At 34.6% G+C, this 18,138-nt stretch overlaps 1 protein-coding gene across 1 annotated transcript; it reads left to right on the forward strand.

The window, feature by feature from the left end:
• The first annotated feature begins 11,151 nt into the window (after positions 1–11,151).
• LOC110632721 (ADP-ribosylation factor GTPase-activating protein AGD5) lies at positions 11,152–17,079 on the forward strand. Its single transcript, XM_021781044.2, has 11 exons — positions 11,152–11,571; positions 12,892–12,950; positions 13,145–13,235; positions 13,356–13,410; positions 13,535–13,625; positions 13,737–13,965; positions 14,574–14,778; positions 14,931–15,061; positions 15,436–15,672; positions 15,751–15,809; positions 16,787–17,079. Exons 1-11 carry the CDS (start codon positions 11,521–11,523, stop codon positions 16,935–16,937), a joined length of 1,359 nt encoding a protein of 452 aa, XP_021636736.2. The 5' UTR covers positions 11,152–11,520; the 3' UTR covers positions 16,938–17,079.
• Positions 17,080–18,138: the final 1,059 nt, after the last annotated feature.

Here is an 18,138-nt window from a genome sequence, read left to right on the forward strand (position 1 = left end):
GGATTACTATGTAATATTGAATTGCAAGAAGTTCAAGGAGGTCAAGAGCATTGGTGGGACCAGTGGGAGGAATTCAAGATCAAGTGTTGATTATGTACTCCTTCAGCAACTCTTGTAAAATGAATGAATGAAATGCACCTAGGAATGCCCTGATTCAATTCTTGGTGGCTCAGAATTGAATCCCTTAGAAAGTCCATGATCATACCATATTTACTGCTTATCCATGAATGCATGAGATGTATGGAAATGTATGCAATTATATGATATATGCATGCTAAATGGATAATGTGCAAAGTGAGACCTTAATAGTAATTAGAATGACCATAAAATCTTCCAAATAAATGATTAAGTTGGATATGCTATAATTAAAGTAATTATAACATAGGCCCTCCATTGGGGCAATTATTTTAAGAAATTTTAAATAGTTGCATGAGATGCAATTAATTTAAGAGATTTTCTTAAGAATAATTATAAGCATGAGATGTTGTAAATATGTAAATGGTTTGATGGCCAATATTGGATGTACCTGAGGACATTAAAATTATTTACATAATTACTGGCTCAATGGGATCAATTTAACTAATGCAAGATAAGTCAATAATGGATGTACCTGAGATTTTGAGCATTAGGGGCTAGGTAAAGGATTGAACCTCACATGAGATGTGATGGGCAAGGAGTTGCTCACTTATAGTTTATTGTAATTCCAATAATGGATGTACCTGAGGATGATCAATAGAATTATAAGAATTCAATCACCCATTAGAAATCTATCCAACTAGGATTTCCGTTTCCTACTTTGGAAGTGTAGGATTCGCTAAGTTAGTGGGAGGACCAATTTGATTAAAAGACCATAATCATTTTGGTTAATTACATGATACATTTACTAATTAATCTGGTTATTTTCTGTAGTTAATTTTCTGATAAAAATGAGCACAAAACAACCACCACCATCCAATATCCTTGCAAGCATACTTGATCACAATAGGTTGACAGGACCAAATCTGTCTGATTGGCTAAGAAATTTGAAGCTTGTCCTGAACCTTGAACATATAGGATATGTTCTAGATTCAAATGTTCCTGGTCCCTTACCTCCAGAGGCCACACAAGAGGAACATGATACTTTGGACAAGTGGAAGGAGCATGATATGAGAGCTAAGTGTTACATGCTTGCTTCCATGAGTAATGAGTTACAGAAGCAACATGAGAACATGTAGAGTGCGAGTGAGATCCTCCTTCACCTACAAGAGTTGTATGATGAGCACAGCAGGAATGCTAGGTATGAGATATCTAGACAGCTATTCCGTATAAGGATGTCTGAGGGATAGAATGTTGGGGATCATGTCCACAAAATGATTCGGCTGATTGAGCAGTTGGAACATCTTGACTTCAACATGGATTTCCAACTACAGATTTGATCCTTGATCCCTTCCCGAGTCTTTTGGGAATTTTGTGACAAATTTCCATATGACTAAACAGAATGCACCTTAGCTGGTTTACTCAACATCTGGTTATTGCCCAAAAGAATATGCCGTGCAATAAAGGGAAAGAGGTAGCTTTGGTTGCATCTTCTTACTGTGGAAAGTCCAACAAGAAGAAGGGCAATAAGAAAAAGAAACCTCAGTTCTGGTCCTTCCAAGAAAATAGCTAAGCAGAGAAAAGGAAGACTAAAGTCGATGGAGGCAAAGGAAAGTGTTTCCACTTGCCAAAAGGATGGGCACTTTGGAAAAGAAGCGCCAGAGTATCTTGCTTCTCTGAAGGACAAGAAGGATACACCTTCGGAAGGTATGTCCATATCTTGTTATTTAGATTCTGATGATACTCATAGTTCATCTACAGCTTGGGTTTTAGATACTAGTGCCAGTTCTCACATTTCTAATGATATGCAGGAACTAGCAAACAGTAGCAGCTTGCGTTCTCAAGATATTAGAGTCCGGATTGGTAATGGCTCAACTGTTGAAGCTTTAGCCATAGGATCTAAATCTTTTTACATGTTTGGACATGTTTTGTGTTTGGATAATATTTTATATGTACCTGATGCTTTTAAGAACATCATTTCTATATCTAGTTTGACTAGAAATGGCTATGAATTTCAGTTCACTGATGATGTTTGCAATATTTATTTTAGAAATAAATATGTTGGTTCGGGTTATATGAATGATGGTCTTTATTATTTGGATAATAATGACAAACACAAATTGAATGCAAGTGATCTAAAAGAATACAATGCCATGGTGAAAACCAACTCAAGTTCAAAATATATTTGGCACTTAAGATTATGTCATATTGCAGAAGATAGGATTGCAAAATTGGAGAAAATGGGGATTCTATCCTCATTGGGCTTTGAGCCTACTCCAACTTGTGAATCTTGCCTTCAAGGTAAAATGACTAGATTACCCTTTGTTGGACAAGGGCTAAGAGCTGAAAATATTTTGGAGCTAATACATAGTGATGTATGTGGTCCATTTAAAGAAATGGCTAGAGGGGGTTTTCATTATTTTATTACCTTTACTAATGATAAATCAAGGTTTGGGTATTTGTATTTGATGAAATACAAACATGAATCTTTTGAAAAGTTCAAAGAATTTAAATCTGAAGTAGAAAATCAAACAGGAAAGAATATTAAAGCTCTTCGATCAGATCGTGGAGGTGAATATTTGAAATCGAATTTGATGAATACTTGAGAGAGCATGGCATTGTTCCTCGGTGACTCCTCCAGAACGCATACGGTGAATGGTGTATCCGAAGGAGAAATCGTACCCTATTGGATATGGTACGTAGTATGATGAGCTATACTGATATGCTAATCTTCTTTTGGGGATTTGCATTAGAATCAGCTTTGTATATTCTGAATAGGATTCCATCAAAATCAGTTTCTTCCACACCTTATGAGATATGGCATGGAAGAAAACCAAGTCTTAAGCATGTTAAGATTTGGGGTTGTCCAGCTTATATCAAAAAGCTGAACACTGATAAATTGGAGACCAGATCAGAAAAAGGTCGATTTGTTGGATATCCAAAAGATAGTTTTGGATATTATTTTTATTTGCCTACTTCACAAAAGTTTGTGATAAGTAGAGATGTCACATTTCTTGAACAACAGTTTGTTCAAGAAGGAGGCAAAGGAAGGCAAATAGAGTTAGAATTGGAGAATTCTGACCAACCAACAGATCAGATAGATATAGATCCATCTAGTCAACCAATACCCGTTGATGAAACATCTACAGCTGTTCCTCGTAGAACAACCAGGGTATCTCACCCACCAGTGAGATATGGTTTTCTTCATGAAAAAGAACAAGAGTTGTCTACTCATGAAGAAGTAGATCATGGAGATGATCCAATTACCTATGAAGAAGCTATATCAGATATAGACTCTTCAAAATGGATTGATGCTATGAAATCCAAGATTGATTCCATGTTTAAAAATCAAGTTTGGGATCTTGTTGACCCACCTGAAGGTATTATACCTATAGGGAACAAATGGGTTTTCAAGAAGAAAATTGGTTCTGATGGAAAGGTAGAGACCTATAAGGCAAGGCTAGTAGCGAAAGGGTTTCGCCAAAGGCAAGGAATCGACTATGAGGAGACTTTCTACTTTGTTGCCATGCTTAAATCAATTAGGATTTTATTAGCAATAGTGCATACTATGATTATGAGATTTGGCGGATGGATGTCAAAGCGACTTTTCTCAATTGATACATTGAAGAAAACATTTTCATGGAACAACCTAGGGGATTTGAATCCCAAGATGGTTCCAAGGTATGCAAGCTAAAGCGATCCATTTATGGGTTGAAACAAGCTTCGAGGAGTTGGAACATCCGTTTTGATGAAGCCATTAAATCCTTTGGTTTTATCAAAAATGAGGATGAGCCATGTGTATATAAGAAGGTTAGTGACAGTGCTATCACTTTCCTTGTCTTATATGTGGATGACATACTGTTGATGGGTAATGACACAGGTATGTTGATGACTATAAAGGTATGGTTGTCAAATACATTCTCCATGAAAGACTTAGGGGAGGCAACCTATATTCTTGGAATTCGCATCTATAGAGATAGAGCGAAAAGAATAATTGGTTTATCCCAAAGTCTATACTTGGAAAAGGTGTTAAAGAGGTTTAACATGCTTGATTCCAAGAGAGGATTGTTACCAGTGAGACATGGTATCCATCTTTCTAAAGAGATTTCTCCAAAGACACCTGAAGAAAGAGATAAGATGGCCAGGATTCCATATGCTTCGGCTATTGGAAGTTTAATGTATGCAATGTTGTGTACTAGGCCGGATATCGCATATCTCGTTAGTTTGACTAGCGGTATCAATCCAATCCAGGTTTGGAACATCTGGATAGTCACAAGAATATTCTTAAGTACTTGAGAAGAACTAAGGATTTATTCTTGATTTATGGAGGTGGAGACTTGCAATTGGATTGTTATACTGATTCTGATTTCCAATCAGATATCGATGATAGAAAGTCTACCTCTGGATATGTGTTCATTTGTAATGGAGGTGCGATCGGTTGGAAGAGTTCCAAGCGAGCACGATTGCAGATTCCACTACAGAGGTCGAGTATATTGCTGCATCGGATCTCGCAAAGGAAGTCTATTTCGATAAAGAAGTTCGTGTGAGAACTTACAGTATTTCCATCCATTCAGTCATCAGTACCACTACACAGTGACAATAATGGAGCGATCATCTGAGCTAAGGAACCAAGGTCTCACCGTAAATCCAAACACATAGAAAGGCGCTACCACATTATCGGAGAAATAGTTGGGCGAGGCGATGTAGCCATGCAGAAAATAGCATCGGTGAAAATCCGGTGATCCATTCACTAAGCCTATGTCACGACTCGATTAGACTGACATCTTGAGAAGATAGATCTAAGATATTGTAATGAATGGCTCTAGTGCTAGTGGGAGATTGTTAGTAGTATGCCCTAGAGTATATCATTTAGTATGTATCTTGTACAAATTTTTATTAATAAAGGCATTTCCACTTTTCCGTTTACATAATATATTTATGTGTAATAGAAAAGGTCCATTGATATTTTGTTAGAAATATTATTCTTAAATTGTTAAGAATATGAGTGACAATATTTCTAGCACGAAGTATCATAAATAGGTTCACAATCGAGGATACTTCATAATAAGGACATGACTTATCCAGAAAGATTGTATTCATATTTGTTCCCAAGTTATTTATATGAGATATAAATAAGATGGAATGGTGAGTCTCATGCCATATAACAAACATGAGAGGCACTTATAAATGATAAGTAGGCCGAACCAGTGACACTTATGACAAGCACATGGAGTTTACTCTTGTCAATGTTTTGTCATAAATCATATCAGTGCATATAATCTTTAGACCTGAGATAGCACAGTTATCTTATATATAGGTAGTTTGAGTTTGATACTGCTTTCATACTTGTACTGTGTATGGGTATATGGGCATGTGTTGGCTTCTACTAGTTATATATGGAGGTAGGTGTTGATCAAGATGGAATTTGTTCCTCTAAGTAAATAGAGATAAAATCCTATGTTCATTTAATTGTTCTTGATGTTTCAAGTTCCTGGCCAGGACAGATAGATTTATTCAGAAAAAAGTTTCTGATGAGAAAATCTTTTTAATCAAGAACTGGAATTAAAAGAGAACATAATATTCATAGCAAATGGAGTTTAACATAAACCATGACTCCAGCTTGAGTTGAGATTTTGTAATAGAGAGATTCTAGTGCATGGTAACATATGATTATAGGTTCATTTAAGGTAAACTTTATTACTAATTGGGTGGCCATGGCATGCTATGCTAGGTGTTAACCATGGTCTATGAGGTTCATAAAATGATTTAGAGAAATCATTTATGGTAAGAAAGAGTTCTGATGATATTAAGAGTTGATATCATGTCTCATTGCCAATTAGTGATGAGCCTAGTAAGTCACACACATACACAAGTTATCACCTAATTAAATATGATTTAATTAATTAATTAAAAAGTTTAATTGATTAATTAAATAGGTTGGGTTTGCAATTAGTTTGCAAAGTCCCTAGTATGACTTGAAACCAAATCTAGATTATTGGATGTATAATATAAGTTAAATTTATATTTAAAGTGTTTAAATATGAATTTAATTAATGAGAAATTAATTAATAGAGATTAATTAATTAATTTATATTTGATATAAATTAATTAGAAGAAGAAAAATAATTATTTTGGGTTGAGAACTCAAAATTAAGACACAGGGACATTTTGGTCATTTTGTAGTGTGACACGTGGCACCATGAGATGGTGACACATGGCATAACACATAAGCTTGCCAAATGTTTTTTAATCATGTAAGATGATTAAAATCAAGATTACATATAGGTTTGACACTTGGCACAATGTGATTGGGTCACTTAAACCTAGAGCTAATCAAATGGTGACATGTGGCAAGGGTTTAATGTGTTAACCTAGCTATTTAAGTGTTGTTATGAGAAAATAAAATACAACTAGCAGCCACACTCCTTGGTCACGCCATTTTGCAGCCCTCCCTCTATTCTTCTTCATCTCTCATCAATTCAAAGAGATTAGCCATCAATCTCTTGAATTAAGAACACTAGAAATTGTTTCTAGTGTCCTGTTTACATCTCTATTCTCTTAAAAGGCAGAACTTGAATTTCTAATTAATAGAAAAGGCTTTAGAAGCTGTTCAAGGGCTGCCATAGGTGTTCTTGGTGTGGACAAGCTAGAGGGACAACATCTGGTGTCCTGAAGACGAATCTCAAAGGCGCAGACATTTGCGATTGCATCAAGAGGTTAGTGTAATCGTTCTTGATTTAATCTAGGGTTCTAAAATTAATCTGATTAATTTTAAAATCTTAAATGGAAAATACAGATCAAAAAACATATTAAAAGAGTTTTAATATGTTGTTTATCATTGAAATCAAATAGAAAAAAATAAATCTTGCATGATGCATGTGACACTAGGTGAAAATTTTTGAATTCAATGGTATAAACTTGTGTTTTTCACGCTTCCGTTCCTTCATCTATATCTCAATGTTACTTAGAATTGATCCTCTAACTACCCTAGCTAGATTTCTACTAGCATTCAGGCTATCTCTCCTACTGCATTTGAACCGCACTCCATATATATATATATATATATATATATATATATATATATATATATATATATATACATATTCTATGATCTATCGATGCTAACTTTTGTCCTTTTGGGAATAGCAGTCATACTTCTCCTGCATGATCTCTATTCTTACCCTTTTGGACTACATACAATCCTCTACTACCTTAGGGAGGGGATCTGTAGCAACTCTAATTTTTCATATCCATTTAATTAGATGAAACTTAAAATACTAGGTATCCAAACCCGTCATTCAATTTAAAGGCTTACATATATCTTGATCTTACATCTTATAATTCCTACATGGAACTTGTACCCTCTTCAGAACACCTGAGCTAACAAACCTGAGCTAACAACTCTCTATCTCATGCTACAATCCCATCTGGGACACTACTCCATAAGTCATCATTATCAGTAATAACCTTCGATCGCTTCTGAAAAGATAGGACTATACCCTAAGTTACTGCAACAAAGGTACTTCATTTACCACCTTGCCAAAACCATGTCAAATTAATGACCCTCTTATCATATCATAGCTCTGTAAATCATCAATTCATAGTTCCGACCTTTCCTAGGTAGTAGGGTTGTACTTTACACATTGCTGATACACATAAGGTATATTATTCTCACTAAGCTCTAAGCAAAATGTCTGTCATACTGTAAAAACCATCCAAAATTTCATACCGAAGACTAGATGGTCTCACTCTATAGATGTCACTTTTACTTTGCAACTAATCTGCAACCTGTAGTCTGATGGCAACTCTTGATGTAACTCGAGCTCATGCTAGGGTAACCGAGTTACTGACTCTAGTTACCACCCAACTGTGACCTTTCGATATTCTAGCTCTAGATCCCTAATCAGGAGTTCCCAACTCCTTTGTAGATATAGAACTATGTTCTGGAATAATTTTACCAAAACAGAGGCCATCAGCAAACACCTTCATTATGGAGCACCACGGGGATGCATGCAGCTTTACATAATAATCTCATGTTGGTACTGTAATCTGCAGCTTACAGAGCAGACATCGAGAACATTATATAGTTACTACGATACGTCCTGACAGACTAGGTCTCCTAATCTCTTATCTCTCTTGAATCTACTATTATCATAAACTTACTCTGACTGGGTCATCCACTGATGACTGCCAGCAGTGGTATCCTTACCCTTATCTAGTGCAATTATACTATCAAAACTCACCTTTATGTACTTGTGCCTAGCACCAGATAGACACAACACTTAGAGCCATACTGATAGAAATATAGTGTTTCTTGAAGAACATATTTCCATGGCAGACCTCAACATGTCTGCTAACTCTATTTCACATTTCTATGTACTTCATAAAACTGAGGTGCTAAACTAAAGCACTCTTATATTAACCGAGGAATAACGCAGAATCTAGAAATGAAGAATTATAAAAAAAAAAGACGAAACAGAATCCTATACTCTGCATGTGACAACTCTAGGTGCACACTTTCCCATGAATCTAGAGCCTAAGCTCTGATACCACTTTTGTCATGACCCAACTTATGAGCCGGACTAGCACTAGGACCTGGGCCAGCCTAAAGCCCCCGAGACCCGTAGTAAGCCTAACTATTCCTCAACCCAACTGTAAGGCCCATTTGGGCTCAATTTCAAGAATTCAACCGGACAGAGTTCGACGATAAAATGGACCATTCAATGGGAAGTTTTTGACTCGCCCGACCTGTAAACACAATATATAATAAATTGGGGAGCTCAGCTCACCCTCCACATAATCAAAATGTCATAACTCAAATAGGAGCTCGGCTCCCTCATCCAATCCTATCATGCATACAGTTAATAATTTTACAGTCCAACATAACTTTTATAATATAGGCCCAAAATGAAAATAAGTGCTTCTAACACATGCGGAGTTTAAAATTTAACTCAATTATACAAAATACATTAAATACTATTAATGGACCTGCGAAGAAGAAAAGCAGGTTAGCCATAACAAATAATCCTCCTGTAGCCTAGAAAAATAGATGAACAGGAGTGAGCGTTCAACTCAGAGAGTAAAATATCAATTTTAATCATAATCTCTATAACTATTTAAAGCTAATGTACCATGTGGAGTGAAATACAATATCGTCATAATTTTCATATCATAACAATAAAAAGGCAATTTAGAGCACTCACACACAACAACACTGTCAAGCAATACATATATGGGAGCTGATCCCCTATACAGCCCTCTTAATCCAACCTCTGCCAGCGAGTGTCTCTGAAGCCGGAATTTCGCTTAATAAACCAAATGCGGGATCCCAGTAAGTGTCTCTCAAGCCGTGTCTACCCCGAAGGACAGTGTCCCAGTGAGTGTCTCTCAAGCCGTGTCTACCCATCTTGTCCATATCCAATACCATATCACACGCACGCCACGCACACACACCGCTCCAAATTACCACAAACAACATCCATGGCACTTCAACAATTATGAATAAAATATAAAACGTGCCTAGTGTTTAACTATATAGATACATATTTATAAGTAATACATGGGTATGCTTAAACATATAATAATATCGAAATTACAATTAAAATTAACATTTTACTAACAAACTTGAACCGAGGTCACTGCGGTGGCTGGGCGGAGGAGGAAGGCTGTCCCGGCTCACCTGAAAATTTTATTGCAATTATTTAATAAATTTGACTCAATACAAGTTTAGAAAAGACTAAAGACACCCTAAGATGTGTTGAAAATCCGACAGAATCTTCCTTATACCTATGATCTACCCAACCTGCAAAATGGTTCAAATAACACTTTTAAACTCAACCAATATCTCATCATCATTATATGGCCCCTCCTGGGCCCTCCAAACTAAGCAATAATCACAACATCAGACAACTCAATTATAAGACTTTAAAACTAATATTTTTCAAAAACTATCCAAACTAATTTAAAAAATTCTATAAACCTGCCCGCGGTCCTTAACAGTATTATAAGGCTATTACAATAGGAATCGTAATTTTCTTATCATCCACAAATATTTTATAAATTTTATTCTAACCCAGTACAAGGCAAAAATTGAGTAATATAGAGTTCGAGTTTACCTATGCCAAATCTGACAACTGGAACGCGTCCAGAATGTCTGAAAATGATGGGATAGCCTATAATCTTGACCCAGTTCTGAAATAGTTCCAGCAGCTTATCTGCTCAGTCCGAAATTACAGATTCGGGCGACGATCGAATTTCTATGAAATAAAAGTATATACGCGAAGTCCACAATACCAAGGTTAGAATAAAATAAATAAATAAATAAATATATATATATATATATATATATTAATTATTTAAAAATTAGAGTTGTTACAATCTAGTTCATTTATTTTAGTAAAATTAATTAGATAGTTCACATAATTTTATTCCAATAACTATTTTACTTCGCAATTATTTTTTTATACCTAAACTACTCTAATATTCTCTCTCTTATTTCCCCCTCATCCTCATTTATTTCTCTTTCCTCATATTTTTTCTCTTCTACATCCACATCCTTCCTTCCCCCCTCGTACTCTTCCTGTTTTTATCTTTTGATAAAAATGGTACAATGAAATAAAATTATTTTCTAATAATGTCTAATAAATTTAATATTGACATAGCAAAATTTTAATTTTTATCTAATAATATATTTTTTTAAAATGTTATATTTTTTAAAATATATAAATTAATTAATTAATTTCTTTAAAATAGAGAAACTAAATAGTAATTTGATTATCATTAATTAACGAAAAATTTAGTGAATGAACTGAATAATTTAACTAAAGTAAAATATAAATATTAAATGTTATATTTTTTTAAAAATATATAAATTTAATAATTAATTTTTATTAAAATATATAAATTAAATGATAATTTTTCTATTTTAAAAGAGAAATTAAGATAAAACCCATTTGAGGCAACCGTTTTGGTACCTAAGGAGGCAAAACGCATAAAAATGACTAAAACAAAAGAAAAAGGAAAGCTGGTTTTGCTTTTGTTTTCTGCCAAAAAGAAAATCGGATACAGTGGCCAACCCAACAAAGTAAAAGGGCCGTCAAAGGGCACTCACGCCTGACGCGCCCCGAAACAAAAGAAATGCGTAGAAAGTGACACCACCAGGATGTACCATCAACGCGCGTGTGTTTACACGCTGCTCTTCAATCAAAGGCATACTCCAGAGAATATAAGAAAGTCAAGCAAAAGCAAAAGCGAAGAGGAAGATACCCACTTTGCCATTTCTTCTCCTTCTTCTTCTACTTATCAGCTTCCTTTATCTGAATGTTCTCTTTGGTCCTGAGGTGACAGATAAAGAAAGAGGAGAAGGGTATTTGAAGAAACTTTTAATAAATCTTTTTCTTTCTTTTTTGTGGAAAGAAGAGATAGATAATAGAGATTCTGCCAAACATGAACGAGAAGGCCAACGTTTCTAAAGAACTTAATGCTAAGCACAGAAAGGTCTCTCTTCTAACTTCATCTATTTCTGTAGAGAGTAATTTTCTATCTACATGTTTGTGTTTTGCTAGTTATCTTGGTGTTTGGACTCATAAATTGTTTCTTTGCTTTTGATAAGAATCGTTTCGTTGTTGTTTTTTAGAATTCACCGATGTTGTGTTTATATATGTTTCTTCATTTTATCTGTAGCCTCTTTGCATAGGTATTCTTTTATTTCAATAGAAGTTTAGCACAGAAAGGCAAATATTGCTCTTTAGAAGTATAACATGATAGTTCTTTTAATTTCAAATGACTTCTGACTAATAAAATCGATTATCACTATTTTTAATTTTTGGGCTATTGAAAAAGAAAAAAAAAATCTAAAACTATGCATGCATTTTTTTCAATTGTGGCTGTCAAAGGCAGCAAGTTTAACGTCAGTAACAATTGTAGCCATTCTCTAGTTTCTTTCTCTTAATGATTCTATCACTTAATGATGTAGTATATTTGTGTGGATTAATTCAATAATTAGTTGGCAAGAACAGAACTAAAGCTACCCTGTATGTTTAAAAAATAATTTAAATTTGATATTGGTTAGAGAACCTTTAAATTTATAATCTAAAGCCACCTAAACCAAATACATTCATGTGAAGGATTGTAGACATGTTTTTAGATAAATTTTGGATGGAGAACAGCATTTTGGAGAAAGAACATGAGCTTTTAGGGAGGTGAGACAAGGAAACCTTGTTTGTGAAGATTTTGACCTTTCATTAGGAAGAGTACTTTGCAATTTACCAGAGACCAGTAAAATTTATGCCAAAGGTAGCATTAATTGTGAGATTTGACTTATAATTTGAATCCAGAATTGGTCATACGGTACAGAGTAACTAGATAAGAGTTGGTGATTGTAATTATGGACCTGCGAAATAAAAGCATGTCCATTTAGCATGATATTAGCAAGGGATCATGCATATGTTTTAGACTCAATGTTTTACCGAACACATTAAGTCATGTGCTCAGAAATGAACATTTGCAATTGAGTTGAATACAGATATATGGTATTTCTCTAATAATTACTTTTTATGAGTTGAGGCATTGATGTTAAATTGAATTTGCTATATTTTGAGAAAAATTTCAAGCATACTTCTTCAAAGAAATCTGGTGATTGTTGCACCAATTTCCCTTTTCTCTTTAAGTGTGCACTTGAGACCTTTGTGAAAATATTTCTAATCCATGTATCAAATTATTTATTTGACCAGATTAATTGATTCTGTTCTTAGTTTGGTGAACATTAATGATTTGAATTCTCACCATCTCACTGTGTTTGGTGTATTTCGTCTGCAGATCTTGGAAGGTCTCCTTAAATTACCAGAGAATAGGGAGTGTGCAGACTGCAAAAGCAAGTATGTATCTGAACAATATATATTCCTCTATAAAGAAACAGTGCAAGCATTCATATAATGAACAAAGATGAACAGTGATCTTAATGGCAATCTTGAGCTTTTCAATTATACATTGAGGGTTGGCTTGTTAGTAATGTCCTATATACTAATGGTTTGAAAGTTGTAATTTGTGGTGCTATTTTTTTGCTATGCAGAGCTCCACGATGGGCTAGTGTGAATCTGGGAATCTTCATTTGCATGCAATGCTCAGGGATACATAGAAGTCTTGGAGTACACATATCAAAGGTGACTATGTTTTGACATACATTTCTTCCAAGTCAGACCATCTTAAGATTAATTTTTGCAACTAGAGGTGAAGATTCTTATGTTGCTAATTACTTCAGCTTCTATGCGATCATAATGCAGGTAAGATCTGCCACTTTAGACACATGGCTTCCAGAGCAAATTGCATTTATCCAATGTAAGGACTTTTTGTTATAAATCCAACTTGTTTCCGTTTCTATTTTTTTACTCTTATCTACGATTAAATTACAGTTTTCTCAGCTTTTTCTTAATTATTTCTAAGTTTGGTTTCTTGTTCACAGCTATGGGGAATGAGAAATCAAATTGCTACTGGGAAGCTGAGTTGCCCCCTAATTATGATAGAGTTGGAATGGAGAATTTCATTCGTGCAAAGTAAGACTTCATATGGTTAACTGGAATAATATTTTGCTGGACTCTGCTCTATAGAGTTGTCTCTGTTGTTAGTTTTTTAACGTGATCATGGATGCCTACATTATCTATTAGGTATGAAGAAAAGAGATGGGTTCCTAGGGATGGTAAGGTAAAATCACCTTCAAAGGTGAGTGGGGAGAAAGGTTCAATTTTTAGATCAGGACCAGAGACTACTGGGAATAAGCAAATGAAGAATATTAACCATGCTTCTGAGGAGAGGAAAATTATTCCTCCACCTAATACAAATGACAATAGACCTTCTAGAAGTTGCACTCCAGCATCTGTTAATGCGCCTGAACAGGTGGATACAAATTTTCTTTTGCTTTTCTCTAGCTGACCATCAATATTTAGATTTCGTCTCTCTGTATTTATTGTTTGATCTATAAGTACCTATTTTATATATGAATGAACTAATAAAAATCATGGTGGACAATGAGAAACTGTTCTAATTTGCTTAGCTTTAATGTTACCATTTTTAATTTTTGGGTGTTAACGCAATAAGGAAAATTGATGCAAGTTTTCAAATATGTGTTGCTATATTCGTTGTTTGGCAAGTTGGAGAGAACTTGGGGACAATAAAACAGTGTGCTTCTGTATAAATCTGTCCAAATACTTTGAGAACACAGAAATGCAAATTTATGTCTGAAGATGAGTCTCATAGATTTTTAATTGATTGTTAGAGTTCTGCACAGTAATTGCATTGGAGGATTAATTGGGGAGCCATTCAACTATAAGATGTCTGCACAACCAGTTGCTTGAGAGAGTATAATGGGCAATTGTTTATCATGCTTTTTCTTATTAAGTATATTATCATGTATGTCTGATTTAGTGACCGTATTCAGGGATCTATTTTGTTTTTTAAGCTGGATTCTATTTGAATACAGATGAACTAATAAACTGGATGAACAGGTCACTCTTGATACAAAACCACAACAACCTGTACAAAATTCAGAACAAGCAGCAGTCTCAAAAGCTCAGTTGTTAAAGAAGGAAGACAAAAAAACACCAGTTGCAACTCCAGTAAAAGTGGATTATGCAACTGAACTTTTTAACTTGCTTTGCATGGATGATTCTGGTGGAAACTGCTCCAAGACTCCCACTGATTGTTTCCAATGTGAGTTTCTTCTTCTAATGATATTCCTTAAGCAAATATTAATTTTAATTTTCTTTTGCCATTTTCCCTGCTTTTTCAATACATAGTTTCTTGTTAAGAGTCAAGTCTTAACTGTCTTTTTACCACTGACCTTGAACCTCACCAACCTGTAGCTGCCAAGGTAGAATCAACATCAAGGAGAAGTGATTTGTCAAATATATCTGAAAGCAAGAAGCAGTTTGCATCAAATTTAGAGCAGCCTCAAAATTATGCAAATAATGATATCATGAATCTCTTTGACAAGGTAGAGTATTGGTTTTGAGAAGAACAATGTCTTCAGCATAGACACCGCAGTAGAGGATTATAATGTTACTTTATAGTTTTATCATCTAGACATCTACATCTTAGATGTTAGCTTTAAAGTTACTTTTCTTTTCTAGAGTGAGATGATGTAAAATTGTCCCCTTAATCTTCCATTGAGGAGATTGAAAGTGAAATTGCAGTACAAACAGTTCTTTTAATTTCCTGTTTTCTTATGAGAGCGAAAACATGAAAATATCAATGTGATATCTTCCTAGTACTTTTGCATTTTCCTTATGATATTATCAATTAATTTTGTTCTTTTTAAAAAAAAAAAATTAGGTTCCTCTTACTATTTAAACTATGGATTTTGGACAGTCCAGTATGGTTTCTCCTCTTCCTGCCCATCAGCAACAGCTTTCTACATTGTCCCAACAACATCAGGTCCTCACGGCAGCTGCAGTGAAGTCTGGTGGTATATCCCAAACCTTTCCTGTCAATGTGCATAAATTCAGTCCCAACGGTATTCATTTATGCAGTCAGAATTGGGGAAGCACCAGCCATCAATTTCCTGGAATGATAATGCCAACCAATAATCTACCAAAGTATATTCAGGTGAAGATCTTAAATTCCCACATCAAACCTGTTTTCTGATTGAAAACCTGTTCTTATGTTAATGTATTGCTGTGCCAGATTGGAAGCAACCAGCACATGTATCCAGCAGGGAACTCAGTTAATTTTCCAGTATCAAGGTACGCATGCTACAGAAATCAGCAAGGTCATCTAGAAATTGATAATTTGCAATTACTTTTTTTTAGCATTGCCTGGTCTTTCTGGATTTAGTTTTTAGAAATTTATAGTTCCACATTCAACCTCCTTGTTATTAAGTGGGATTGGGTGGTTTCCAGTTTAATGATATCATGGATTTGTATGTGTTTGTTACATAACAGCCCTGAACACCTTCGAAACTCAAGATAACCAGGGGGAAGAAACAGATTGAATGAGAAAAGGAATAGAAGTAGATGAGAAAAGAGGAGAGAGAGTAGATGAGGAGAAATAGATTGGATGAGAAGAGAGAGAATATTCAAAGATGAGAGAAGAGTATTCTTGTTTATTGATTCTTAGAATAGCATGAATGAGTGCAGATAAGGATTCTCCTTTTATACATGAGTAGTGCAAATGCTACTAATCAATTCTGTTATTCTGAACTACTTCCTTCCAAATTAACAACATTTCCCTTCAAAACATCTTCTACCCAACTCTTCTATTACTTATTACTATTTCTCTTCTTTCTCCTATAGTATGTAACCATACTCCCTCACTGAGAACCGTCTTGTCCCCAAGAAGGTTGAAAATCTGGATCATTCAGTTCTGGGACAGGCTAAATCCTAAGTTAATAGTTTTATTGTTTAAGATTGATGATTATGCCTGTTGATTAAAATAACTAGTATTAAAATGCGGTCTTGAGTAGGAACAGTCAGTTTAGGTGGGGTTTGGTTGCAAATGAGCAAGTACACACACATGCACTCTCTTGATTATTGTTAAAATGAGTCATCAGCCTGATACAAACTAGAAAATAATAAACTCTGCATGCATATTATAGGCACATCTTATTGATATCTTATCACTCAAACATATTTTTATCATTTCAGTAGCTCTTGTAGTCACAAGTCTGTAAGCTTCAGCTTATCATCTGTACTCATATGCATCGTCATTAATTATTTTGCAGCATGCATAGCTCAGGACCAGTAGCTGCTATTAATGGTGCAACAAATATCAGATCAAATATGCCTCCTCCAGCATTCCCAGCCATGCCAACTCAACCTCCAGGATACTATGATTTCTCCTCATTAACACAAGGGATGTTTACAAAACGATGACCAGTTGCCTTATCCCATTATAAAGATTAGTTAAATCACAAGAAAATTTGGTTTATATTGCTTCTGGGGTTGCTGCTTTTGTTTCATTCATTTGTATTGATATCATTATTTGATATAATAAAGTTGTTTCCACATTAATTTAGCATGATTTGTTTACTGATCCCCTTTTATACAAACAAAGAAGTTACTCTAATCCATGAAATTGAAGCTTGCCTGAACATTTCAATATTTTTTTTTTCACTGCATATATATTATCTGCCAGGGCAACTTCTTTTGAATCTTCTGATAGAAAGAATTGATTGAACAGCTACAATTTCAAATCTTTTCAATTTCTGCTAAGTCATGTGACAGTAGGATCTCAACTGAAGTAAAGCCCATCAATTTTATTGGAAGTAGGAAAATTCCTACCTTAAAGCAGCAACAGGAAAAAGTGTCCTTCAACTTCATGTATGGTTGGGGACCATTTTGTGGCTATGATATGATGCGTAATCAAACGCTTCCCATCTTGACATTATTTCTCTTCACCAATTTGGAGGCAATGATAAAATTGTTTAACAGCTTTATATTTTTTAAAGATATATATATATATATATATATATATATATAATTTAGAACAAAATTTATGAAGATCAAACTTAGAAGTTAATTACGTGAAAAAAAGCAAAGTACGAGATTTTCAGCTAGAATAGTGAGTGCAGCATAGAATTTCTTGGTTAATCATATTTATATCTTCAACTAATATGCCATTTAGGTAGCTAAACTTGACATATTAAGCTAAAAAAACTTACGATTTGCGATTACTTTGCTGTATAATAATACTAAATGTCAAGATTATCCATCTGCAAATTTTCAACTCAAGAAATGAGTTGAAAATTCCTTGAGTTGAAAAAGAGCAGCAGAGGAATGAATATTCTGAAAACGACAGCAAGAAGATCCTTCCCACATGGATAGGATTAACGTCTCATCTGGCAATCAATGGATAAAAGGGCGGTGCTCATAAACGAATTTGGACTTTAAGCTTACAAAGCTATTTCGGTGATTTTCTACTCGTTTTTTACCAAATTTTATGTTTGTAAATTGCAAGTCATCATCATTTTCGTATAACAGATCTTTTTACACCTAAACCCATCATGACCCTCCAATTTCTTGACTTGTAGGGTCACACACCACTGTCCACTCTTGATGTTTCTTGGATCTGCTT

The sequence above is a fragment of the Hevea brasiliensis genome, chromosome 11 (assembly GCF_030052815.1).
Source record: "Hevea brasiliensis isolate MT/VB/25A 57/8 chromosome 11, ASM3005281v1, whole genome shotgun sequence".
Taxonomy (NCBI): Eukaryota; Viridiplantae; Streptophyta; class Magnoliopsida; order Malpighiales; family Euphorbiaceae; genus Hevea; species Hevea brasiliensis.

Excerpts from the sequence above, each read along its gene's own strand:
- LOC110632721 (XM_021781044.2), top strand. The coding sequence starts at position 11,521 with ATGAACGAGAAGGCCAACGTTTCTAAAGAACTTAATGCTAAGCACAGA. Across the intron at positions 15,062-15,435 it reads TCATGAATCTCTTTGACAAG|TCCAGTATGGTTTCTCCTCT; the intron begins GTAGAGTATTGG and ends GATTTTGGACAG. Across the intron at positions 15,673-15,750 it reads ATCTACCAAAGTATATTCAG|ATTGGAAGCAACCAGCACAT; the intron begins GTGAAGATCTTA and ends TTGCTGTGCCAG.